Raw genomic sequence first — 25,112 nt, forward strand, 5'->3', positions numbered from 1 at the left:
TAAGGGGAATTTGATCCCTATAGGGTATAATATGAGAACATGAGGCAGGTCTCCCCATACCGAAATATCACAAACAACCATCATGGAGCCTAAAGTTCTACCATAAGAGACTTATTCCTTTATCTTTGAAGGAATTTCAGTCTCTCAGAACCTATATCAAAATATAACTATCTTTAGGAGGGAATACTCTAAGAAGTTGTCAATTACCAAAACATTAGGAAGGGTTATGGGTATAAGTGTATAGGAATATTGAATAGGTATCTGGGGACAACAGGAGGTTAAAAGGATGCTAAGAAGCTTGGACCTACTTTATAATTTTTCCGAGAGCAGGTTTTGTGTGTAAGGATTTGTGAGCTTGTTTTGCAGTTATAAGCCTTTTAAAATAGGTGTTATCCTCCAAGGTAGAGATTAAATGCCAGAAAGAGGATCAAGTATTGATTAGAGGATGAAAGGAGAGGTGGCAAAGAATATCCCTCATACACATTCAGGAGTATGCAGTCTGATATGTTGAGGTAGATTAAATGTTTTAGAACTGGAAAGAACTATAGAGATAATCTAGCAAAACTCCCTCATTTTATATACGAGTCACCTGAAATGTACAGAGATTGGGTGTCTTGAAATGCTATTTGTTAAGTGATGGTGATGATTATGATCACTAAATATTTGGGGAGATTAAGAAATAATGTTTGAAAGTTTAGGTATAATTGCTATTTTAATTAGGTGAAATAAATTAGCCTCAGTTTTGACATTCATGATAGCACTAGTCGGATTCCATGTTAGAATCAAGTAGCCTAGAATTTTACTGTACTACAAAGCTGGGAGGTTTGGGGGTTTTTGTGAGGTTAATTTGTGCTTTTATTTGCTAGTATAACTTAACTACAGTGGCCTGCAAACTCTTTTGATCTAAAAAATACCTTTTACATCACAGTCCAACAAACACACATATATAATATGCATGCATATATAAGCGAAACAAAAGTTTTGCCAAAAATGTCTACCCTGAGTGTTAATTCTCTTTTTTTTTTTGAGACTTTTTTTTTTTAAGCAGTTTTAGGTTTACCACAAAATTGACAGGAAGGTACAGAAATTCCCCCATATACCCTGTCCCGACACATGCGTAGCCATTATCAACAGAGTCGTACCTTTTCTTTCTTGTGTGTGGTACGCGGGCCTCTCACTGCTGTGGCCTCTCCCGTTGCGGAGCACAGGCTCCGGACGTGCAGGCTCAGCGGCCATGGCATATGGGCCCAGCCGCTCCGCGGCATGTGGGATCCTCCCGGACCAGGGCACGAACCCGTGTACCCCGCATCAGCAGGCAGACTCTCAACCACTGCACCACCAGGGAAGCCCCCTTTTCTTTTTTAAACCAAGGACAAACTGCATTGACACATCATAAAACCACAGTCCCCAGTTCACCTTAGGGTTCACTTTATTGAAGTGAGTAGTGTTGCACGTTCTGTGGGTTTGGACAAAAGTATAATGACATATATCCATCATTATAATGTCATACAAAGTATTTCACTGCTCAATAAAAACTTCTGTACTCTGTGTATTCAGCTCCCCTCTACCCCCGAAACTCCTGGCAACCATTGAACTTTTTATTGTCTCCATAGTTTTGCTTTTCCAGAATGGCATATAGTTGGAATCTATTTTTTTTCTCTTGAATAAAGAGATTCAAAGTCTTTATGTCTGTAAGACCACTTATGGCCCACTCATGTGTGGACCTCACTGGCTCTAGGTGGCAAACCTCCCCACTAAATACTGTAGCTTTTCTTCCAATATTGAGACCTGTCCCACTGGTCCTACCCAGAAGCTATGTGGAGCTACAGGGGGACATGTGTTGGGTATTTGTTCATAGGAAGGCCACAAGTTTGTGCCCCTTGTCACAATGAACTCAAATTTCTGTTGGGTGTGTTGTAAATAGAGGAGCCATTTCTTCAGGCCCCCTGCTCTGAGCACACCCCCTGGGATTTTTTTCTAAAGCTGGAGGACAAGGTTTAATGATGAGGTTATGCCTAATGCCTGTCAAGATTTGACATTGTCTCTTTCAACCATGAACAATGTAGGTACTAATTTCAGCTCTGTTCTGTGCAAAGGGGAAATCTATTTGCCAGGGGGAAAATCACTTAGAAATTACAACATAAACCAAGAAGTAAATCACTAGATAGAAATACAGGGCCAAATGACAGTACTTGTCATTGGGAAAGATAGGAAAATTGTGGAGAAATGAAGCTTTTTAATCTCTAGAAAGGTGCTAAAAAAACAATAGAAAGTAATAGAAAATTAAAACCATAAATCAGTGTTATAGTCTATATCATTTTTAAGGTGAGATGTGCTTTTCCAGCTGAATTTTGTCATTCAGACAGGATTTTGCTGATTTTCATTCTGATTGTTTGTGTTCACCTGGCAGAATTCTCACTATTCACTGATGTTCTGGTTATTTCTTATCAGCTGTCCCAGTTTTGTCCTTCTGATCAAGCAATTCTGATTGCACAGAAAACATGTTTACTTGTGGCATCTGCAGTTGATCTAGAGAAAGGGAGAAAAGCTTCAACCATTTGCGAACAGGTAATGTGCAACCTTCAGGAAAAACACAAGCATTCAGTGTGCTGTTTGGTATGTTTGCTTTCCCTGATGCAATTGTTTTTGATTCTCTTTAAAGAATCCTTCCCTCCATTCTAGCAACATGTTGATTTCAGAGATTTGTAATGGCTACTTCCTTCCTAAGGAAAGGTCACATTTGGCTTGGCCTCTTCTTTTAAAATGCCCCTTGCCATGGATCATTATTTCTGAATCTGTTTTGAAATATTCTTTATCTTAATCATGTCCCTGTGATCACATATGGTCCATAGGAGTGTCTTCTCTATTTCTGTTTCCTTTCACACATCCTCTAAGGAAGCACTCATTTACTTCAACAGCTTTGATCGCCATCTGAAATTATTTAGTTGGCTTGTTTTTCGTCACTCAATTGCATTTGCTTTCTTTGGCCCACATTCTTAAATATTTTCTCATTAACTCAATTTTAACAAGAAGACAGAATTCCTACTTTTACCTGAATTCCACTCTCAGCTTAAACCTTACCCCTTTTAGGAGATACCAACATCAACATCTTGCTCTCCCATCTACCAGAGTATTCTTTGGTTTGTCTTTAGTTCTTTACCTTCCTTCTTTCAAGCTAAGAAAGTTGTCACCAAGTTGGACCACTAGCATTTTTGTATGGTTTTAAGTTCTAGGTCTCTATGCTTTTTTCTCTTCCCTAGACAAAGTAAACGTCCGAATTTCCCATACCTACCAGCTTCTTTTCTTTCCAGTTGGTATAAAATCCTTCTTGGTGCTTATTCTCTTCCTTCTGTTAATCTGTTCTTTTATATGATTCTTCACATCTGGAACAAACTCTTAGCAGATCTCTGCCAACATATTTTGTTTTCTTTCTCTTCCCTTGTTGAGTTCAACTCGAAAAACATGAGTACCAAGCACTCTGCTAGGTACTGGGGATAAAGAAGATAAAGTCGTTGTCCTGAGGAGTAAAGGGGCTTCTTTTTAGAAACTTTTCCATCATAAAAGAAGATGAAAAAAAGAATCTACGAGCCTCAGAGCAAAACCAAAACAAACATTTTGCTTCTTAACAAGTAAGGGTGTTGTCGAACTCAAGTTCGTATGCCCCACACACAGTGAGGCCAAACAAACTGAAATGTCAGAGTTTGGAGCAGAGAAAGGCTTATTGCAAGGGCCTTGCAAGGAGAACGGGTGGCTCACGCTCAAAAGACCCAAACTCCCCAATGGATTTCAGGGAAGAAGTTTTTATATGCAAAATTTGGGGGGAAGGTGATGCAGAGTGTGTAACCCTCCTCTGATTGGTTGGTGGTGAGGATGGTGTTCCAGGAATCTCAATCGCCTTCTGGTTCCAACCAGTCTGGGGTCCACATGCTTGTGCTCAGCCTAAACTTTATCATCCTCCACCTGGGTGGGGGCCTTAGTTCCTGTAGAAGAACTCAGAGATATATATCAAACTGTTTCCACATCCCCCAAGGAGGAACCAGGACCACCATCCTGCAGTATTGTTTTCTTTCTGCATTCCCTCACTCTTCTAATTAGTAACTTTGAATCTGCCCTTTGGAACTCAGGGAAGGTCTAGGAGGCTGAAAGCCTTTATTCTACAAACAAGAAATGGGCGAACGGAAAGGTTTTTATTCCCCAGGAGGGCCCCACAAGGTCGTGCTCCTTTTCAATGGTATTCTTACAATAAGGTCTTTTGCTTTACTAAGAAAACAATAACATCTTGTTTTCACATAGCAGTTTTAACTTTTTAAAAGCTTTCCCTCTTAAGTTGGTAGTCCTGAGTCTGTTAAATTTGTATCTCAGTGAATAGAGATCAAATTGATGTGAGGGAAATTTCACAAACTCTTAAGTATGATCCTTAATTATTTTGTTTGTTTCTAACACTGTTCTTTTTTTCCTGTGTTCTTTCTCTTGCACACACTTATGTTTCCTAAGAACTCTCTAACCTAGTAACCTTTCTATAATCTTCTTTGCTTTTGAAAGGATATCTGTTTAGATAATTGAAGATGTACTTCTGCCTTTCCCCATGTTAGTCTGGCCCCTATGAGTTAGACCATGGTGTTCTTTCTCTAATGAAGATTTGTTGGATTCTATTATTTACATCTGTTCCTTGTTCTCTAAATCCTCATCAACTGAAGTATTTCCAAATAAGTATATTATGAAGCAATATAGATAGACTGCATAATCCTATCAACATTGCATCTAGTCTCCTGAGTATGAGTTGGGGAAAGTGAGGGATGCTTTAAAATATATATAGTAATTGTAAGTCATCAAGGAACCACATCTTTATCCTAGAACAGGACAATTTGTTACTGAAGGGGAAGCTAGGGAAGAGATCTGATTCTGTTAACTACTTATCCTTCATTTCTACTTCTTTGATCTAAGAAAAGAACCAACAGGTTAGACAAGGTATTGTGTGATCAAAAGATTTGAAAGGTGTGCTTGGGCCAAAGATGAGTAGAGCATGGGGATGCCTGATTTAAAAGTTAGTTACAATATAGCTTTGCTAAATTGACAAGAAAAGGGTTTTCCTGCTGAGGGCAGTTTCCTACAAAGAGCTGCTTACAAAGGTAAGCCCAAAACCTAATGGAGAAAACATTAAACCCCAAGGCTTAAAAAACAATCCTCCTTGTCTTGGTGCCCCACATTTTGAACCCACTGGGGCTACAGTTGGGCCCCCAAGCCTCTAGACTCCACCTGCATGGCTCTGCCAGGTGAAGTACATGCTGCAGCTCTCACAAGTTAGGGTTCAGGCTGGAATTCCACAAGGTGGCTCTACTGGTCTGGGGTAGGAGGCTCTGTGGGGCATTGCCCTAGTGAGGGCTTTCTGCAGTGGTTCTCCCCTACAGAGGTTCTTTACCTGGGCCCTGACGGTCTCTGGGGCATCTTTTGAAATTTAGGAGAGGGCAGCAGTGCCCCCCAGCTCTTGGACTGTGAATACCGGGGAGAAAACACCAAGCTGATGCCTTCCAGAGGTTTGCAAACTATGCCTTCTGGAGGGACAACCACAGCAGCCTGTATTGCACTTGGGGTGTCTGAGGAGCATGGTGTGGGAACTTGAGGAGCACAGCCCAGGAGATGAGATGGCTCTGGGCTGCAGTGGGCCCCTCCTTTGAAATCCTTCTGCTCCGCAGGCCCTTGTACTCTGGGTCCGTGATGGGAGGGCCAGCCCCAAAGATCTCTGATCTGCTGTTGAGGTTATTCTTCCTTTGCCTTGGACAATAGGTCCTGGCTTCTGTTTAGATGGCTGACCAATCTGCCCATTGTCTTGATGAATAGCTCCTAGCTTCTGTTGAGATGGTTCATCCACAGCAATCTCTTATCAATTCAGCCACACCCTTGGTGTTCTCTCCCTTTGATGCTTTCTTATTTCTTTCAATATTAATGGGCTGAGAATTTTCCACATTTTAAAATTCTGCTTATTTTTTTTTTTTCCGGTACGCGGGCCTCTCACTGTTGTGGCCTCTTCCGTTGCGGAGCACAGGCTCCGGACACGCAGGCTCAGCAGCCGTGGTTCACAGGCCCAGTCGCTCCACGGCATGTGGGATCTTCACGGACCAGGGCACGAACCCGTGTCCCCTGCATCGGCAGGCGGACTCTCAACCACTGCGCCACCAGGGAAGCCCCTCTGCTTAATTTTCGATTCACAATTTCACCTTTAAATCATTTCTCTCTTCTCACATTTTACTATAAGCATTCAAGAGAAACCAAGCCACTCTTCAACACTTTGCTTAGAAATTTCTTCAGCCAAATATCAATTTCATCGCTCACAAGTACTAACTTCTATAAAACACTGGGAACACAAGCACAATTCAGCCAAGCTCTTTGCCACTTCATAGCAAGGATGGCCTTTCCTCCTTTCCTCTAGTTTCCAGTGTTCCTCATTTCCATCTGAGACCTCATCAGAATGACATTTACTATCCATATTTCTACCAACATTCAGTTCACAACCACTTAGATATTCTCTAAGAAGACTGAGGCTTTCTCTACAGCTCTCCTCTTCTCTTTCTTGGTCCTCAAGAGAATTTCCCTGAACAGTCCATTCATGGCAAAGTAGACTTTCTAGCATGCACCTCCAAACTCTTCCAGTCTCTGCCCATTACCCAGTTCCAAAGCTGCTTCCATACTTTTAGGTATTTGTTTCAGCAGCACCCCACCAATCAGTACCAATTTTCTGTCTCAGTCCATTCAAGCTGCTATAACAAAACACAATAGACTGGGTAGCTTATAAACAACAGAATTTATTTCTCACCGTTCTGGATGCTGAAAGTCCCAAGATCAAGGTGCCAGCATAGTTGTGTTCTCTGATGAGGTCTCTCTTCCTCCTTTATAGCTGACACCTTTTTGCTGTGTCCTCCCATGACGGAAAGCGCCAAGGATCTCTTTGGAACCTTCTTATAAAAAGCACAAATCTCAAGTATGAGGGCTGCATCCTTATGACTTTAGCATCTCTCAAAGGCCCCACCTGCTAATACCTTCACCTTCAGGGTATGATTTTAACATATGAATTTGGGGGCATACATTCAGACCATAGCATCATAGCTTAAGCAGCATTCCATAAGTATTGGTTTGTTTGTTTTTCTCTTTTCATTCATCACAAAATATTTTCTAATTTTCATTCTGATTTCTTCTTTGACCCATTCTTTATTTAGGAATCTATTGTTTAATATCCATATGTTTGTTTCCCAAGTTTATTATTATTTATTATTATCTTACTGATTTCTAATCTTGTTCCACTGTGGACAGAGTACATACTTTGTGTGACTTCAAGTTATTTTATTATTATTTTTTTTTGTGGTATGCGGGTCTCTCACTGTTGTGGCCTCTCCCATTGTGGAGCACAGGCTCCGAACGCGCAGGCTCAGTGGCCATGACTCACGGGCCTAGCCGCTCCATGGCATGTGGGATCTTCCCGGACCGGGGCACGACCCCATGTCACCTGCATCGGCAGGCGGACTCTCAACCACTGTGCCACCAGGGAAGCCCGACTTCAAGTTATTTTAAATTTATTTGAAGTCTGTGTTGTGGCCTAACAAATGGTCTGTCCTGGATAAAGTGCCGTGTGTGCTTGAGAAAGAATGTATTTTCTTCTTGGGTTGGTGAAATGGTATTTAAAAAACTATATATAGTTTTATACAGTTGTTTTTTTAAAACGAGAAGAAAGAAGAAATATATATTTATACTTTCTTTTACAGTTACGTAATTACTTTTATCAGTACACTTTGTTTTTTCCTTTGGATTCAGATTACTGTCTGGTTTCACTTGCTTTCACCCTGAAGAATCTCTCTTAGCATTTTTATAAAATGGTTCTGCTAGCAAAAAGATTCTCAGCTTTTTTAAATCTGAGAACTTATTTTGCTTTCAGCTCTGAAAGATAGTTTTGCTGGATATTAGATTCTTGGATGACTGATATTTTATTTCATTACATTGAATATGTTATCCCACTGCCTTTTTAATCAAGATTCTGCATTTACTGACATTGTCATCATACCTTCCTTCTTTAAGTGTGGTTTCCTTTAGTTGTTTGAACATATTTAGAATAGCTACTTTGAAATCTGCGTCTGCTAAATTCCAACCTTGGACCTTTCCAAAGTCAGTTCCAGTTGCCTACTTTATTCCTGTGTATTCCTGTGTATGGGTCATACTTCTTGTTTCTTTGCATATCTTATAATTTTTTGTTGAATACTGGACATTTTGCATAATATATTGGAACAGCTTTGGATACTGATTCCCCCCCATCTGGGACTTGCTGTTAATATTTGCTTGTTTATTTGTTTAGTGATTTGGCTGGGCTAGTTCAGTGCAGTCTATTTCCCACAGCTGTATAGTAGTATACAGCTTCTGATATTACTTGTCAGAGATTATAGTCTTTGCCTTTGCAGTCACCCTGACCCCTCCCCTGAAAAGGGATGAAAGAAGTTTTAGCAGGGTTATTTTTGACTATCTCTTTCTGTGATCTCCCTGTTAAGCTTCTGAACGGGCTTCTTTTATTGGTATCACACACAGATGTAAGTCTTGACTAATTACTAGGTGACTGCTGTGTGTGTGTGCGCGTGCATGCGCGTGTGCATGCGTGTGCACACACGTGCATGTGAGTGTTTGAAAATGCTTTTTGGCATAAATTGCTCCACAGTCTGATCCAATTAAAGTAAGGCCCCTTTGAAGGGATAGGGAATCTTCTTAGCTTTCTCTTCCCCTGGTTCTCTCTGTAAACTTCTAGCTGGTCTACTGTTTGGCTTGTCAATATCATTAGTTACCAACCTCCTCTTAATTGCCCACACCAAAATCTCCACTTTTTTGTTAGTGCCCTTAGACTCGAACTTCCTCAAATTCTATTTCCATAAAAGTCAGTCTCCTTAGGGTGACTACAGAGCTCACTCTTCTAATGGCCTTCCTCTCCTCCTGAGCAGAAACTCTGTACCACTGCTTTGAAACTAGAGGCAGGGACAGTGACCCATTTGTATCAGAGTGACAGTACAGCTCTGTGAGTCAGGGCTAGGCAAAAGTCATAGTCCCTAGCATTGTTGGCTTGCCTCTTCCAGCGTGGAAACTCTTATAAGCAAGCTGAGGTGAGGGCAATTGAGACCCAATTTGCAATGTCTGGTATGGGGACTAGGTAGAAAAAGAGAGCTCAAGTCTTCTCAGTTGTGCCTGTTTATAATAGAACTCATGCAATACAGATCTTGGGGAGGGGGATGAGAAGTACTGGCAGCATGCCCATTCTGGTCATCCCTAGCCTGGAAACTAAGGATAGAGTGAGCCCCATCTTCTTGGCCACACCCACCTAAAGTGCACTTACATCACACTGAGCTTGGGGGAGAGTGAGCAGATCATGGCTCAACTGCTACAGGTATTCACTGTTCTTACTGAGACTTAGTAGATTTCCTGGAATAGATGTTTCCCCATTTGCTATATGCCCTCAGGGCAATTTCCTGAGACTTTACATGATTGTGTTTTAAAATTCTCACCAGTTATGGTAGTTTTGCTGGGGAGAAGATCCATGGCTCTCCTCATACCACCATTCTGGAAGTGCTTCTCTTCTATCCTAGATTATTAAAGAAATTGATAATGTTCAAGATTTTCTGTATAATCCTCATTTTCCTGGAACATTAAGGAAAAGTAAAAAAATATAGAGAGAGGCTAATATTTATATATAAATTCCAGATACTCACTTTATACTTTCACTTTTCTATAGTTTTATTTTTAACTGTTTTTAGTGAAAATGATATTTTTATTTGCTTAAAGTTTGGTTTGGTTAAGACTAATTTTCTCATGGCTTTCTTACCAAATAGACCATGTTACTGAATCGTGCACTTGAGCAGATCCATAAATGCAGAGACATCTGGAATCTCCTGAAAGAAACAGGTACAGTGGGACTGGGAGTTTGGTAACACAGTTATAAAAGGGGTTTCAAATCTTACTAACCTAGTCTTTATCACCAGAAATTTGTCCCAATGCAATACTCGATAACCAGTCAAATGATTCTTTAAGAGCTAGCTTTTCCCCATGGTATGTCTGTATTTTGACTCTTTGGCATACTACTTAGAGTAAGAACATTTTTTACCTTGATTTTTATTGAAGTATAGTATTGAGTATAAAAATAGGACCATAATTGTTCAACATGACTTTATTGCTCTTAGGTCACTAGATTTGATGTCTAACTTAATCAAGATTTAACTTCGACTAAATGTAGGGTACAGAGTCTTCCAAACCAAAATTACAATGCCGGATACTGCTAACATTTTGTTATGAAATAATCAAAATAATAGTAAACCTTTTGAACTTACATAGTAGCTTGCTACTGTTTCCTGATTAAGGATGGTGTTACTAGATAGACTTTATTATGTCCATCTGTTTCTCTTTTAGTTAGAATTTTTTTAAAACTCAATAGATATTGAATTGAATTACATGCCTTTTAAGCTTCTATAGAGATAATCATATGGTTTTTCTCTTTTGAAGTATTAATATATTGATTTATAATAATAATATATTTCCTAAAATTGAGTCATTGTTGCATTTCTGGAATAACCCCTGTTTGGTCATGGTGTATTATTATTTTTTAAAAGGCTGATGAATTTGGCTTCCTAATATTTAGAAATTATTGGTCTGTCATTTTGTGTGTGTTCATGCATGATATCTTTGATGGATTTTGATATCAAACTATAGGAATTATAAGGAAGAACATAAACACATGAAAGTTAGTTCACCTCTCTCAATCTATGGCAGGAATTTAAAAGAATACAAATAATAAAAAGAAAGGACAGAGAATACCTAAATAACATTCTTAGTATGGAAGATTTAATAGAAATGTACTCTATAGCCTGAAAACGTACTTTATAGCCTGAGAATAGAAAACTCATTTTCGTTTCATGTGCCCTTTGAACATTTACAAAATTGATCACAAGAAAAACCTGAATAAAAAAAGGAAAAACGTGAATAAATTCTAAGACATAGAAGTAAAACAGACAACATTATCTGATCACAATGCAGTAAAACTGGAAATTAATAATGGAATCAGGAAACAAAACCCTTGACCAGTTGGACATTTTAAACAACAGTAATAATGGAAAATCCAGAAAATCATGGTAACAAGAATACCTCATAACAGAATCTGAATTACTAAAGCAGTGCTCAGCATGAAATTCATACCATCAGTGCCTTTTATTTAAAAAGTATATCAGGGGCTTCCCTCGTGGTGCAGTGGTTGGGAGTCCGCCTGCCGATGCAGGGAACACGGGTTCATGCCCCGGTCCGGGAGGATCCCACATGCCGCGGAGCGGCTGGGCCCGTGAGCCATGGCCGCTGAGCCTGCGCGTCCGGAGCCTGTGCTCCGCAACGGGAGAGGCCACAACAGTGAGACGCCATCGTACCGCAAAAAAAAAAAGAGTAAAAGTATATCAGAATGCTAGCTGTCTAATGAAAAGTCAATTTCTTCTTTCTAGGAACACAGCTAGACTCTTACCTATCTATCTATCTATATGTATATCTGTCTGTCATCTATCTATCTATGTCATTAGAGACTTGCAAACTTAAACAACAATGAAATGCCACTACACACCTGTTAGAATGGAAAAATTTAAAACACTGAAAACACCAAATGCTGCTAAGTATGTGCAGCAACAGGGATGCTCATTCATTGCTGACAGGAATGAAAAATGGTTTAGCCACGTTGAAAGACAGCTTGGCAGTTTCTTACAAAACTAAGCATTCTCTTGCTATACAATCCAGCAGCTGTGCTCCCTGGTATTTACCCAAATAAATTGAAAACTTATGTCCATGAAAAGACCTGTACATGGATGTTTATAGCACTTTATTCACAATTGCTAAAATTTGGAAGCAACCAAGATGTCCTTCAGTAGGTGAATGGATAAACTGTGGAATGTCCAAACAATGAAATATTATTCAGGATTGTGAAGAAATGAACTATTAAGCCATGAAAAGACATGAAGGAAACTTAAATGCATATTACTAAGTGAAGGAAGCCAATCTGAAAACACCACATACTATATGATTCCAACTATATGACATTCCAGAAAAGACAAAACTATGGAGACAATAAAAGGAACATTGGTTGCCAGGGGTGAGTTGTGGAAGGAGGGTTGAATAGATAGAACACAGAAAATTTTTAGGGCAGTGAAACTATTGTGTATAGTACTACAGTGGTGGATACATGTTATACATTTGACAAAATCCATAGAATGTACAACACCAAGAGTGAATCCTAATGTAACCTATGGAATTTCGGTAAAAATGATATGTCACTGTAGATTCATTGATTGTAACAAATGTACCACTATGGTACAGGATGTCAATAGTGGGCGAGGTTGTATACAGTGGGGGATAGGGTATATATGGGAGCACTCAGTATGTTCCACTCAATTTTGCTGTGAACCTAAAACTGCTTTAAAGAATGGATATCATTGGTGCTCCTTCCTGCACCAGGATACAAGCGTGCCCCTGTGCCGATGCTCTTCCACCTGGCACCTGGAAATGAAACGCATGTGGATCAAACCTAAATTGCACTGCAGCCAACCCACAGACCAACCTGGGAGAAATTAATCTTTGCTGTTGGGTGACTTACAAGGTGATAAAGAACTTCAAGCTGCAAAAGCCGTGTGGAGGACAGGCTCTTGGTGCTCCAGCCAGGTGTCAGGGCTGTGACACTGAGGTGTGAGAGCCAAGTTCAGTACACTGTTCCACAAGAGACCTCCCAGCTCCACATAACATCAAACGGTGAAAATCTCCCAGAGATCTCCATCTCAGCACCAAGACCCAGCTCCACTCAATGACCAGCAAGCTACAGTGCTGGACACCCTATGCCAAACAACTACCAAGACAGGAACACAACCCCATCCATTAGCAGAGCGGCTGCCTAAAACCATAGTAAGGCCACAGACACCCCAAAACACACCACCAGACGTGGACTTGCCCACCAGAAAGACAAGATCCAGCGTCATCCACCAGAACACAGGCACTAGTCCCCTCCACCAGGAAGCCTACACAACCCACTGAACCAACCTTAGCCACTGCCTACAGACACCAAAAACAACAGGAATTATGAACCTGCAGGCTGCAAGAAGGAGACCCCAAACACAGTAAGTTAAGCAAAATGAGAAGACACAGAAACACACAACAGATGAAGGAGCAAGGCAAAAACCCACCACACCTAATAAATGAAGACGAAATAGGCAGCCTACCTGAAAAAGAATTCAGAATAATGCTAGTAAAGATCCAAAATCTTGGAAATAGAATGGAGAAAATACAAGAAACATTTAAGAAGGACCTAGAAAAACTAAAGAGCAAACAAACAGTGATGAACAACACAATAAAAGAAATTTTAAATTCTCTAGAAGGGATCAATAGCAGAATAACTGGGGCAGGAGAACGGATAAGTGACCTGGAAGATAAAACAGTGGAAAAAACTACTGCAGAGCAGAATAAAGAAAAAGAGAATGAAAAGAACTGAGGACAGTCTCAGAGACCTCTGGGACAACATTAAACGCACCAACATTAGAATGATAGGGGTCCCAGAAGAAGAAGAAGAAAAGAAAGGGAGTGAGAAAATATTTGAAGAGATTATAGTTGAAAACTTCCCTAATATGGGAAAGGAAATAGTTAATCAAGTCCAGAAAGCACAGACAGTCCCATACAGGATAAATCCAAGGAGAAACACGCCAAGACACATATTAATCAAACTATCAAAAATTAAATACAAAGAACAAATATTAAAAGCAGCAAGGGAAAAACAACACATAATACATAAGGGAACCCCCATAAGGTTAACAGCTGATCTTTCAGCAGAAACTCTGCAAGCCAGAAGGGAGTGGCAGGACATATTTAAAGTGATGAAGGAGAAAAACCTGCAGCCAAGATTACTCTACCCAGCAAGGATCTCATTCAGCTTTGATGGAGAAATTAGGAACTTTACAGACAAGCAAAAGCTAAGAGAATTCAGCACCACCAAACCAGCTTTAAAACAAATGCTAAAGGAACTTCTCTAGGCGGGAAACACAAAAGAAGGAAAAGACCTACAATAACAAACACAAACAACTAAGAAGATGGTAATAGGAACATACATATCGATAATTACCTTACATGTAAATGGATTAAAAGCTCCAACCAAAAGACATAGACTGTCTGAATGGATGGAAAAACAAGACCCGTATACGTGCTGTCTACAAGAGACCCACTTCAGACCTAGGGATGCATACAGACTGAAAGTAAGGGAACGGAAAAAGATATTCCATACAAAAGGAAATCAAAATAATACTGGAGTAGCTATTCTCATATCAGATGAAATAGACTTTAAAACAAAGACTATTACAAGAGACAAAGAAGGACACTACATAATGATCAAGTGATCAATTTAAGAAGAAGATATAACAATTGTAAATATTTATGAACCCCAAATAGGAGCACCTCAATACGTAAGGCAAACACTAACAGCTGTAAAAGGGGAAATTGACAGTAACACCATCACAGTAGGGGACTTTAACACCCCACTTTCACCAATGGACAGATCATCCAAAATGAAAATAAGGAAACACAAGCTTTAAATGATACATTAAACAAAATGGACTTAATTGATATTTATAGGACATTCCATCCAAAAACAACAGAATACACATTCTTCTCAAGTGCTCATGGAACATTCTCCAGGATAGATCATATCTTGGGTCACAAATGAAGCCTTGGTAAATTGAAGAAAATTGAAATTGTATCAAGTATCTTTTCTGACCACAACACTATGAGACTAGATATCAATTATAGGAAAAAATCTGTAAGAAATACAAACACATGGAGGCTAAACAATACACTACTTAATAATGAACAGATCACTGAAGAAATCAAAGAGGAAATCAAAAAATACCTAGAAACAAATGACAATGAAAACATGATGACCCAAAACCTATGGGATGCAGCAAAAGCAGTTCTAAGAGGGAAGTTTATAGTAATACAATCCTCAAGAAACAAGAAACATCTCAAATAAACAACCAAACCTTACACCTAAAGCAATTACAGAAAGAAGAACAAAAAACCCCAGAGTTAGCAGAAGGAAATAAATCATAAAGATCAGATCAGAAATAAATGGAAAAGAAATGAAGGAAATGATAGCAAAGATCAATAAAACTAAAAGCTGGTTCTTTGAGAAGATAAACAATATTGATAAACCATTAGCCAGACTTATCAAGAAAAAAAGGGAGAAGACTCAAATCAATAGAATTAGAAATGAAAAAGGAAAAGTAACAACTGACACTGCAGAAATACAAAAGATCATGAGAGATTACTACAAGCAACTCTATGCCAATAAAATGGACAGCCTGGAAGAAATGGACAAATTCTTAGAAATGCACAACCTTCTGTGACTGAACCAGGAAGAAATAGAAAATATGAACAGACCAATCACAAGCACTGAAATTGAAACTGTGATTCAAAATCTTCCAACAGGGGGCTTCCCTGGTGGTGCAGTGGTTGAGAATCTGCCTGCCAATGCAGGGGACATGGGTTTGAGCCCTGGTCTGGGAAGATACCACATGCCACGGAGCAACTGGCCTGGTGAGTGAGGCACAACTACTGAGCCTATGTGTCTGGAGCCTGTGCTCCACAACAAGAGATGCCGCGATAGTGAGAGGCCCATCACCTCGATGTAGAGTGGCCCCCGCTAGCCGCAACGAGAGAAAGCCCTTGCACAGAAACGAAGTCCCAACACAGCCAAAAATAAATAATTAATTTTAAAAAATCTTCCAACAAACAAAAGCCCAGGACCAGATGGCTTCACAGGCGAATTCTGTCAAACATTTAGAGAAGAGCTAGCACCTATCCTTCTCAAACTCTTCCAAAATATAGCAGAGGGAGGAACACTCCCAAACTCCTTCTGTGAGGCCACCATCAGTCAGATACCAAAACCAGACAAAGATGTCACAAAGAAAGAAAACTACAGGCCAATATCACTGATGAACATAGATTAAAAAATCCTCAGCAAAATACTGCAAACACAATCCAACAACACATTAAAAGGATCATACACTATGATCAAGTGGGGTTTATCCCAGGAATGCAAGGCTTCTTCAGTATATGCAAATCAATTAACGTGATATACCATATTAACAAATTGAAGGAGAAAAACCATATGACCATCTAAATAGATGTAGAGAAAGCTTTTGACAAAATTCAACACCTATTTATGATAAAACCCCTCCAGAATATAGGCATAGAGGGAACTTTCTTCAACATAATAAAGGCCATATATGACAAACCCACAGCCAACATCATCCTAAATGGTGAAAAACTGAAACCATTTCCACTAAGATCAGGAACAAGACAAGGTTGCCCACTCTCACCACTGTTATTCAACATAGTTTTGGAAGTTTTAGCCACAGCAATCAGAGAAGAAAAAGAAAGAAAAGGAGTCCAAGTCGGAAAAGAAAAAGTAAAGCTGTCACTGTTTGTAGATGACATGATACTACACATAGAGAATCCTAAAGATGCTACCAGAAAACTATTAGAGCTAATCAATGAATTTGGTAAAGTAGCAGGATACAAAATTAATGCACAGAAATCTCTGGCATTCCTATACAGTGAAGATGAAAAATCTGAAAGTGAAATTAAGAAAACAGTCCCATTTACCATTGCAACAAAAAGAATAAAATACCTAGGTATAAATCGATCTAAGGAGGCAAAAGATCTGTATGCAGAAAGTTACGATGCTGATGAAAGAAATTAAAAATGATACAAATAGATGGAGAGATATACCATGTTCTTGGGTAGGAAGAATCAACACTGTGAAAATGACTCTGCTACCCAAAGCAATCTACAGATTCAATGCAATCCCTATCAAACTACCACTGGCATTTTTCACAGAAGTAGAAAAAAAAATTTCACAATTTGTATGGAAACACAAAAGACCCCGAATAGCCAAAGCAATCATGAGAATGAAAAACGGACCTGGAATAATCAGGGTCCCTGACTTCCGACTATACTACAAAGATACAGGTAATCAAGACAGTATGGTACTGGCACAAAAACAGAAATATAGATCAATGGAACAAGATAGAAAGCCCAGAGATATAGCCACGCACATATGGTCACCTTATCTTTAATAAAGGAGGCAAGAATATACAGTGGAGAAAAGACAGCCTCTACAATTAGTGATGCTGGAAAAACAGGACAGCGAGATGTAAAAGTATGAAATTCGAGCACTCCCTAACACTAAACACAAAAACAAACTCAAAATGGATTAAACACCTAAATGTAAGGCCAGACACTATCAAACTCTTAGAGGAAAACATAGGCAGAACACTCTATGACATTATAACAGCAAGATCCTTCTTGACCCACCTGCTAGAGAAATGGAAATAAAACCAAAAAAAAAACCAAATGGGAACTTTTTGAAACTGCAAATCTTTTGCACAGCAAAGGAAACCATAAGAAGAAAAGACAACCCTCAGAATGGGACAAAATATTTGCAAATGAAGCAACTGACAAAGGATTAATCTCAAAAATTTACAAGCAGCTGAGCTGCAGCTCAATATTTAAAAGAAAAACCCAATCCAAAACTGGGCAGAAGACCTAAATAGACATTTCTCCAAAGAAGAAATACAGATTGCCAACAGACACATGAAAGAATGCTCAACATCATTAATCATTAGAGAAATGCAAATCAAAACTACAATGAGATATCATGTCACACTGGTCAGAATGGCCATCATCAAAAGTCTAAAAACATTAAATGCTGGAGAGGGTGTGGAGCAAAGGGAACCCTCTTGCACTGTTTGTGGGAATGTAAATTGATACAGCCACTATGGAGAACAGTATGGACATTCATTAAAAACTGCAAATAGAACTACCATACGACCCAGCAATTCCACTACTGGGCATATACCCTGAGAAAACCATAATTCAAAAAGAATCATGTACCAAAATGTTCATTGCAGCCCTGTTTACAGTAGCCAGGACATGGAAGCAGCCTAATTGTCCTTCGACAGATGAATTGATAAATGAGATGTGTCACATATATACAATGGAATATTACTCAGCCAGAAAAAGGGATGAAACTGAGTTATTTGTAGTGAGGTGGATGGCACCTAGAGACTGTCATACATAGTGAAGTAAGTCAGAAGGAGAAAAACAAGTACCGTATACTAACACATATATATGGAATCTAAAAAAAAATCATGAAGAACCTAGGGGCGAGATGGGAATAAAGATGCAGACCTACTAGAGAATGGACTTGAGGATACGGGGAGGGGGAAGGGTAAGCTGGGATAAATTGAGAGAGTGGCATGGACATATATACACTGCCAAACGTAAAATCGATAGCTAGTGGGAATCAGCCATATAGCACAGGGAGATCAGCTCAGTGGTTTGTGACCACCTTGAGGGGTGGGTTAGGGAGGGTACGTGGGAGGGAGATGCAAGAGGGAAGAGGTATGGGGGCATATGTAAATGTATAACTGATTCACTTTGTTATAATGCAGAAACTAACACACCACTGTAAAGCAATTATACTCCAATAAAGATGTTAAACAAAAAAACCCAGAATGGCTATCATCAAAAAGGCAAGGGAGTGGGCTTCCCTGGTGGTGTAGTGATTGAGAATCCACCTGCCAACGCAGGGGACACGGGTTTTAGCTCTGTTCCGGAAAGATCCTACATGCCGCAGAGCTACTAAGCCCGCAAGCCACAACTGCTGAAGCCCGCATGCCTAGTGCCTGTCTTCTGCAACAGGAGAAGCCACCACAATGAGAAGACCGTGCACCGCAGCAAAGAGTAGCCCCCGCTCTCCGCAAGTAGAGAAAAGCCCACATGCAGCAACGACGACCCAGTGCAGCCAAAAATAAATTATTTTTTTTTTTAATTTAAAAAGGCAAGGCAGGATGTGGAGAAAAGGGAATCCTTGTGCACTGTTGATGGGACTGTAAATTCTTACAGCTACTATGGAAAACAATGTGGAGGTTCCTCAAAAAATTAAAAATAGAACCACCATATGATCCAGAAATCCCACTACTGAGTATATATCCGAAGGAAATGAAATCACTATTGCAAAGAGATATCTGCAGCACCATGTTCACTGCAGCATTATCACAGTAGCCAAGACATGGAAATAGTCTAAGTATCCATTGAAGGATGAATGGATAAAGAAAATGTGACATACGTACACATATATATGTATGTCTGTATGTACCATTAGGTACAGCTCCAAGGCTGATGGGTTGTAAATGTTATTAAAAACGGATTTTATTTTAGTGTAAAAAAATAAAGTAAATCTATTAATTAAAAAATAAACAAATGTGGTAGCAGAAAAGACTATAATAGGAAATTTCTGAGTGTTGGCGATTCTTATTCAGTTTTTCTGGAATATAGTAATGCTTTTTCAATTTGTAAATTCAAGTGTTCCTCTTTGTCTAGAAATTTTTCTAGAACAATTTTTAAACATTTGGTTTTATTTTTTTCAATTTTCTTCTTTAGGAACTCTAGGTATGTTTTGGATCTCCTTTGCTTGTTTCCAAATCTACCATCTTCTCTCTTTTTAGAGTTTTAATTTCCGTTCTCATTTTTTGAACACGTTAAAGATTTAACTCGTTAAATAATAAAGGAACCAGTAAGATGTTACAGCTGTTTCAAAAGATGAGTAAAACACACACACACACAGGCAATTAGGAGATGGATTTACAAGTATATTCAAAACTGAATTGCCCATAGGTGTGTGTGAATGTGCATGGGTATGTTATCGTTTGCTAGGATACAAAGGCCAAGAAACTCTCTCCACCAGATTTACCTGTAGTACTTATAAATTTGAGGAAAATCATCTTTTTTCAAGGTCCTTCAAATTTACTAAGGTTCCTGGCCTTATGGGAAGTGAACTTTTTATCACATTTAGACTGGGAACCCTCCCTATAAGTCAGGTACCAGGACAGTTCCCTGAGAGGACTTTGTAGGCATTTACTCCATACACCTGAGGTAAGATCAGCCTTATTCCTTAAAAGTAACTTATCATAACTTATTAAGTGGCTGTCATTCTTAAATATGAATAGTTCATTCAAGGCCTTTGTTGCACAATGAGTCCATATATATCCTGGTTGCACAATGAGTCCATTTATATCCTGGTTTAAAAAGTGGAAGATTTTTATAGAACCAACGCAAATAACTATATTGCCATGAACAATAGGGAGACTTAGGAACAGTTTCTCAATTCATAAGGGAGGGGTAGGATGGGAAGGAGATAAGTGAGAATCAAATCATTTTAAAATATTTTAATTTAGTGTGCAGAAGCAGCATCTACTAAATTTTTTTTTAACATCTGTATTGGGGTATAATTGCTTTACAATGGTGTGTTAGTTTCTGCTTTATAACAAAGTGAATCAGTTTTACATATGTACCCATATCTCTTCCCTGTTGCGTCTCCCTCCCTCCCACCCTCCCTATCCCACCCCTCCAGGCGGTCACAAAGCACCGAGCTGATATCGCTGTGCTACGTGGCTGCTTCCCACTAGCTATCTACCTTACCTTTGGTAGTGTATATATGTCCATGCCTCTCTCTCGCTTTCTCACAGCTCACCCTTCCCCCCCCCGCCCATATCCTCAAGTCCGTTCTCCATCAGGTCTGTGTCTTTATTCCTGTCTTACCACTAGGTTCTTCATGACATTTTTTTCCTTAAATTTCATATATATGTGTTAGTATACGGTATTTGTCTTTCTCTTTCTGACTTACTTCACTCTGTATGACAGACTCTAGGTCTATCCACCTCATTACAAACAGCTCAATTTCGTTTCTTTTTGGGGCTGAGTAATATTCCATTGTATATATGTGCCACATCTTCTTTATCCATTCATCTGTTGATGGACACTTAGGGTGCTTCCATGTCCTGGCTATTGTAAATAGAGCTGCAGTGAACATTTTGGTACATGACTCTTTTTGAATTACGGTTTTCTCAGGGTATATGCACAGTAGTGGGATTGCTGTGTCATATGGTAGTCTATTTTTAGTTTTTTAAGGAACTTCCATACTGTTCTCCATAGTGGCTGTATCAATTTACATTCCCACCAACAGTTCAAGAGGGTTCCCTTTTCTCCACACCCTCTCCAGCATTTATTGTTTGTAGATTTTTTGATGATGGCCATTCTGACCAGTGTGACATGATATCTCATTGTAGTTTTGATTTGCATTTCTCTAATGATTAGTGATGTTGAGCATTCTTTCATGTGTCTGTTGGCAATCTGTATATCTTCTTTGGAGAAATGTCTAGGTCTTCTGCCCATTTTTGGGTTGGGTTGTTTGGTTTTTTTGATACTGAGCTGCATGAGCTGCTTGTAAATTTTGGAGATTAATCCCTTGTCCGTTGTTTCGTTTGCAAATATGTTCTCCCATTCTGAGGGTTGTCTTTTCGTGTTGTTTATGGTTTCCTTTACTGTGCAAAAGCTTTGAAGTTTCATTAGGTCCCATTTGTTTATTTTCGTTTTATTTCCATTTCTCTAGGAGGTGGGTCAAAAAGGATCTTGCTGTGATTTATGTCATAGAGTGTTCTGCCTATGTTTTCCTCTAAGAGTTTGATAGTTTCTGGCTTTACATTTAGGTCTTTAGTCCATTTTGAGCTTATTTTTTTGTATGGTGTTAGGGAGTGATCTAATCTCATACATTTACATGTACCTGTCCAGTTTCCCCAGCACCACTTATTGAAGAGGCTGTCCTTTCTCCACTGTACATTCCTGCCTCCTTTATCAAAGATAAGGTGACCATATGTGCATGGGTTTATCTCTGGGCTTTCTATCCTGTTCCATTGATCTATATTTCTGTTTTTGTGCCAGTACCATACTGTCTTGGTTACTGTAGCTTTGTAGTATAGTCTGAAGTCAGGGAGCCTGATTCCTCCAGCTCTGTTTTTCGTTCTCAAGATTGCTTTGGCTATTCGGGGTCTTTTGTGTTTCCATACAAATTGTGAGATTTTTTGTTCTGGTTCTGTGAAAAATGCCAGTGGTAGTTTGATAGGGATTGCATGGAATTTGTAGATTGCTTTGGGTAGTAGAGTCATTTTCACAATGTTGATTCTTCCAATCCAAAACACAGTATATCTCTCCATTTATTTGTATCATCTTTAATTTCTTTCATCAGTGTCTTATAATTTTCTGCATACAGGTCTTTTGTCTCCTTAGGTAGGTAGGTTTATTCCTAGGCCTTTTATTCTCTTCGTTGCAATGGGAAATGGGAGAGTTTTCTTAATTTCACTTTCAGATTTTTCATCATTAGTGTATAGGAATGCAAGAGATTTCTCTGCATTACCTTTGTACACTGCTACTTTACCAGATTCATTGATTAGTTCTAGTCTAGTCTTCTGGTAGCATCTTTAGGATTCTCTGTGTATGTCATCTACATCTACAAACAGTTTTCATCTACAAACAATGACAGCTTTATTTCTTCTTTTCCCATTTGGATTCCTTTTATTTCTTTTTCTTCTCTGATTGCTGTGGATAAAACTTCCAAAACTATGTTGAATAATAGTGGTGAGAGTGGGCAACCTTGTCTTGTTCGTGATCTTAGTGGAAATGGTTTCAGTTTTTCACCATTGAGGACGATGTTGGCTGTGCGTTTGTCATATATGGCCTTTACTATGTTGAGGAAAGTTCCCTCTATGCCTACTTTCTGGGGGGTTTTTATCATAAACAGGTGTTGAATTTTGTCAGAAGCTTTCTCTGCATCTATTGAGAAGATCATATGGTTTTTGTCCTTCAGTTTGTTAATATGGTGTATCACACTGATTGATTTGCGTGTGTTGAAGAATTCCTGCATTCCTGGTATGATCACCACTTGATCATGGTGTATGATCCTTTTAATGTGCTGGCTGTTGGATTCTGTTTGCTAGTATTTTGTTGTGGGTTTTTGCATCTGTGTTTATCAGTAATATTGGCCTGTAGTTTTCTTTCTTTGTGACATCTTTGGTTTTGGTATCAGGGTGATGGTGGCCTCGTAGAATGAGTTTGGGAGTGTTCCTACCTCTGCTATATTTTGGAAGAGTTTGAGAAGGATGGAGGTTTGCTCTTCTCTAAATGTTTGATACAATTCACCTGTGAAGCCATCTGGTCCTGGGCTTTTGTTTGTTGGAAGATTTTTAATCACTGTTTCAGTTTCAGTGCTTGTGATTGGTCTGTTCATATTTTCTGTTTCTTCCTGGTTCAGTCTCAGAAGGTTGTGCATTTCTAAGAATTTGTCCATTTCTTCCATGTTGTCCATTTTACTGGCATATAGTTGCTTGTAGTAATCTCTCATGACCCTTTGTATTTCTGCAGTGTCATTTGCTGCTTCTCCTTTTTCATTTCAAATTCTGTTGATTTCAGTCTTCTCCCTTTTTTTCTTGATGAGTCTGGCTAATGGTTTATCAATTTTGTTTATCATGTCAAAGAGCCACCTTTTAGTTTTATTGATCTTTGCTATTGTTTCCTTCATTTCTTTTTCATTTTTTTCTGATCTCATCTTTATGATTTATTTTGTTCTGCTAACTTTGGGGATTTTTGTTCTTCTTTCTCTAACTGCTTTAGGTGTAAGGTTAGGTTGTTTGTTTCAGATATTTCTTGTTTCTTAAGGTAGGATTGTATTGCTATAAACATCCCTCTTAGAACTGCTTTTGCTGCATCCCATAGGTTTTGGGTTGTCCTGTTTTCATTGTCATTTGTTTCTAGGTATTTCGTGATTTCCTCTTTGATTTCTTCAGTGATCTCTTGGTTATTAAGTAGTGTATTGTTTAGCCTCCATGTGTTTGTATTTTTTACAGATTTTTTCCTGTAATTGATATCTAGTCTCATCGTGTTGTGGTTGGAGAAGATACTTGATACAATTTCAATTTTCTTAAATTTACCAACGGTTGATTTGTGAGCCAAGATATGATCTATCTTGGAGAATGTTCCGTGAGCACTTGAGAAGAATGTGTATTCTGTTGTTTTTGGATGGAATGTCCTATAAATATCCATTAAGTCCATCTTGTTTAATGTATCATTTAAAGCTTGTGTTTCCTTATTTCTTTTCATTTTGGATGATCTGTCCATTGGTGAAAGTGGGGTGTTAAAGTCCCCTACTATGATTTTGTTACTGTCGATTTGTGCTTCTATGGCTGTTAGTATTTGCCTTATGTATTGAGGTGCTCCTCTGTTGGGTACATAAATATTTATAATTGTTATATCTTCTTCTTGGATTGATTCCTTGATCATTATGTAGTGTCCTTCTTTGTCTCTTGTAATAATCTTTCTTTTAAAGTCTATTTTGTCTGATATGAGAATTGCTACTCCAGCTTTCTTTTGATTTCCATTGGCAGGGAATATCTTTTTCCATCCCCTCGCTTTCTGTCTGTATGTGTCCCTAGGTCTGAAGTGGGTCTCTCGTAGACAGCATATATACAGGTCTTGTTTTTGTATCCATTCAGCCAGTCTGTGTCTTTTCGTCGGAGCATTTAATCCATTTACATTCAGGGTAATTATTGATATGTATGTTCCTATTAACATTTTCTTAATTGTTTTGGGTTTGTTATTGTAGGTCTTTTCCTTCTCTTGTGTTTCCTGCCTAGAGAAATTCCTTTAGCATTTGTTGTAAAGCTGGTTTGGTGGTGCTGAATTCTCTTAGCTTTTGCTTGTCTGTAAAGGTTCTAATTTCTCTGTCAAACCTGAATGAGATCCTTGCTGGGTAGAGTAATCTTGGTTATAGGTTTTTGCCCTTCATCACTTTAAATATATCCTGCCACTCCCATCTGTCTTGCAGAGTTTCTGCTGAAAGATCAGCTGTTAACCTTATGGGGATTCCCTTATGTGTTATGTGTTGTTTTCCCCTTGCTGCTTTTAATATTTGTTCTTTGTATGGGACTCTCTGTGCTTCCTGGACTTGATTAACTATTTCCTTTCCCATATTAGGGAAGTTTTCAACTATAATCTCTTCAAATATTTTCTCAGTCTCTTTCTTTTTCTCTTCTTCTGGGACCCCTGTAATTTGAATGTTGGTGCATTTAATGTTGTCCCAGAGGTCTCTGAGACTGTCCTCAATTCTTTTAATTCTTTTTTCTTAATTCTGCTCTGCA

General features: G+C 38.9%; 1 protein-coding gene across 1 annotated transcript in view; it reads left to right on the plus strand.

Moving 5' to 3' along the window:
• Positions 1–25,112, plus strand: part of TEX11 (testis expressed 11) — a 358,382-nt gene that overhangs the window by 285,665 nt on the left and 47,605 nt on the right. The window contains exons 24-25 of the mRNA XM_007470148.1: positions 2,452–2,568; positions 9,852–9,924. Of these exons, the coding sequence (XP_007470210.1) occupies positions 2,452–2,568; positions 9,852–9,924 (190 nt within the window). The remainder of the gene's footprint in view (positions 1–2,451; positions 2,569–9,851; positions 9,925–25,112) is intronic.

Source organism: Lipotes vexillifer, unplaced genomic scaffold (genome assembly GCF_000442215.2).
Source record: "Lipotes vexillifer unplaced genomic scaffold, Lipotes_vexillifer_v1.1 scaffold926, whole genome shotgun sequence".
NCBI classification, from domain to species: Eukaryota; Metazoa; Chordata; class Mammalia; order Artiodactyla; family Lipotidae; genus Lipotes; species Lipotes vexillifer.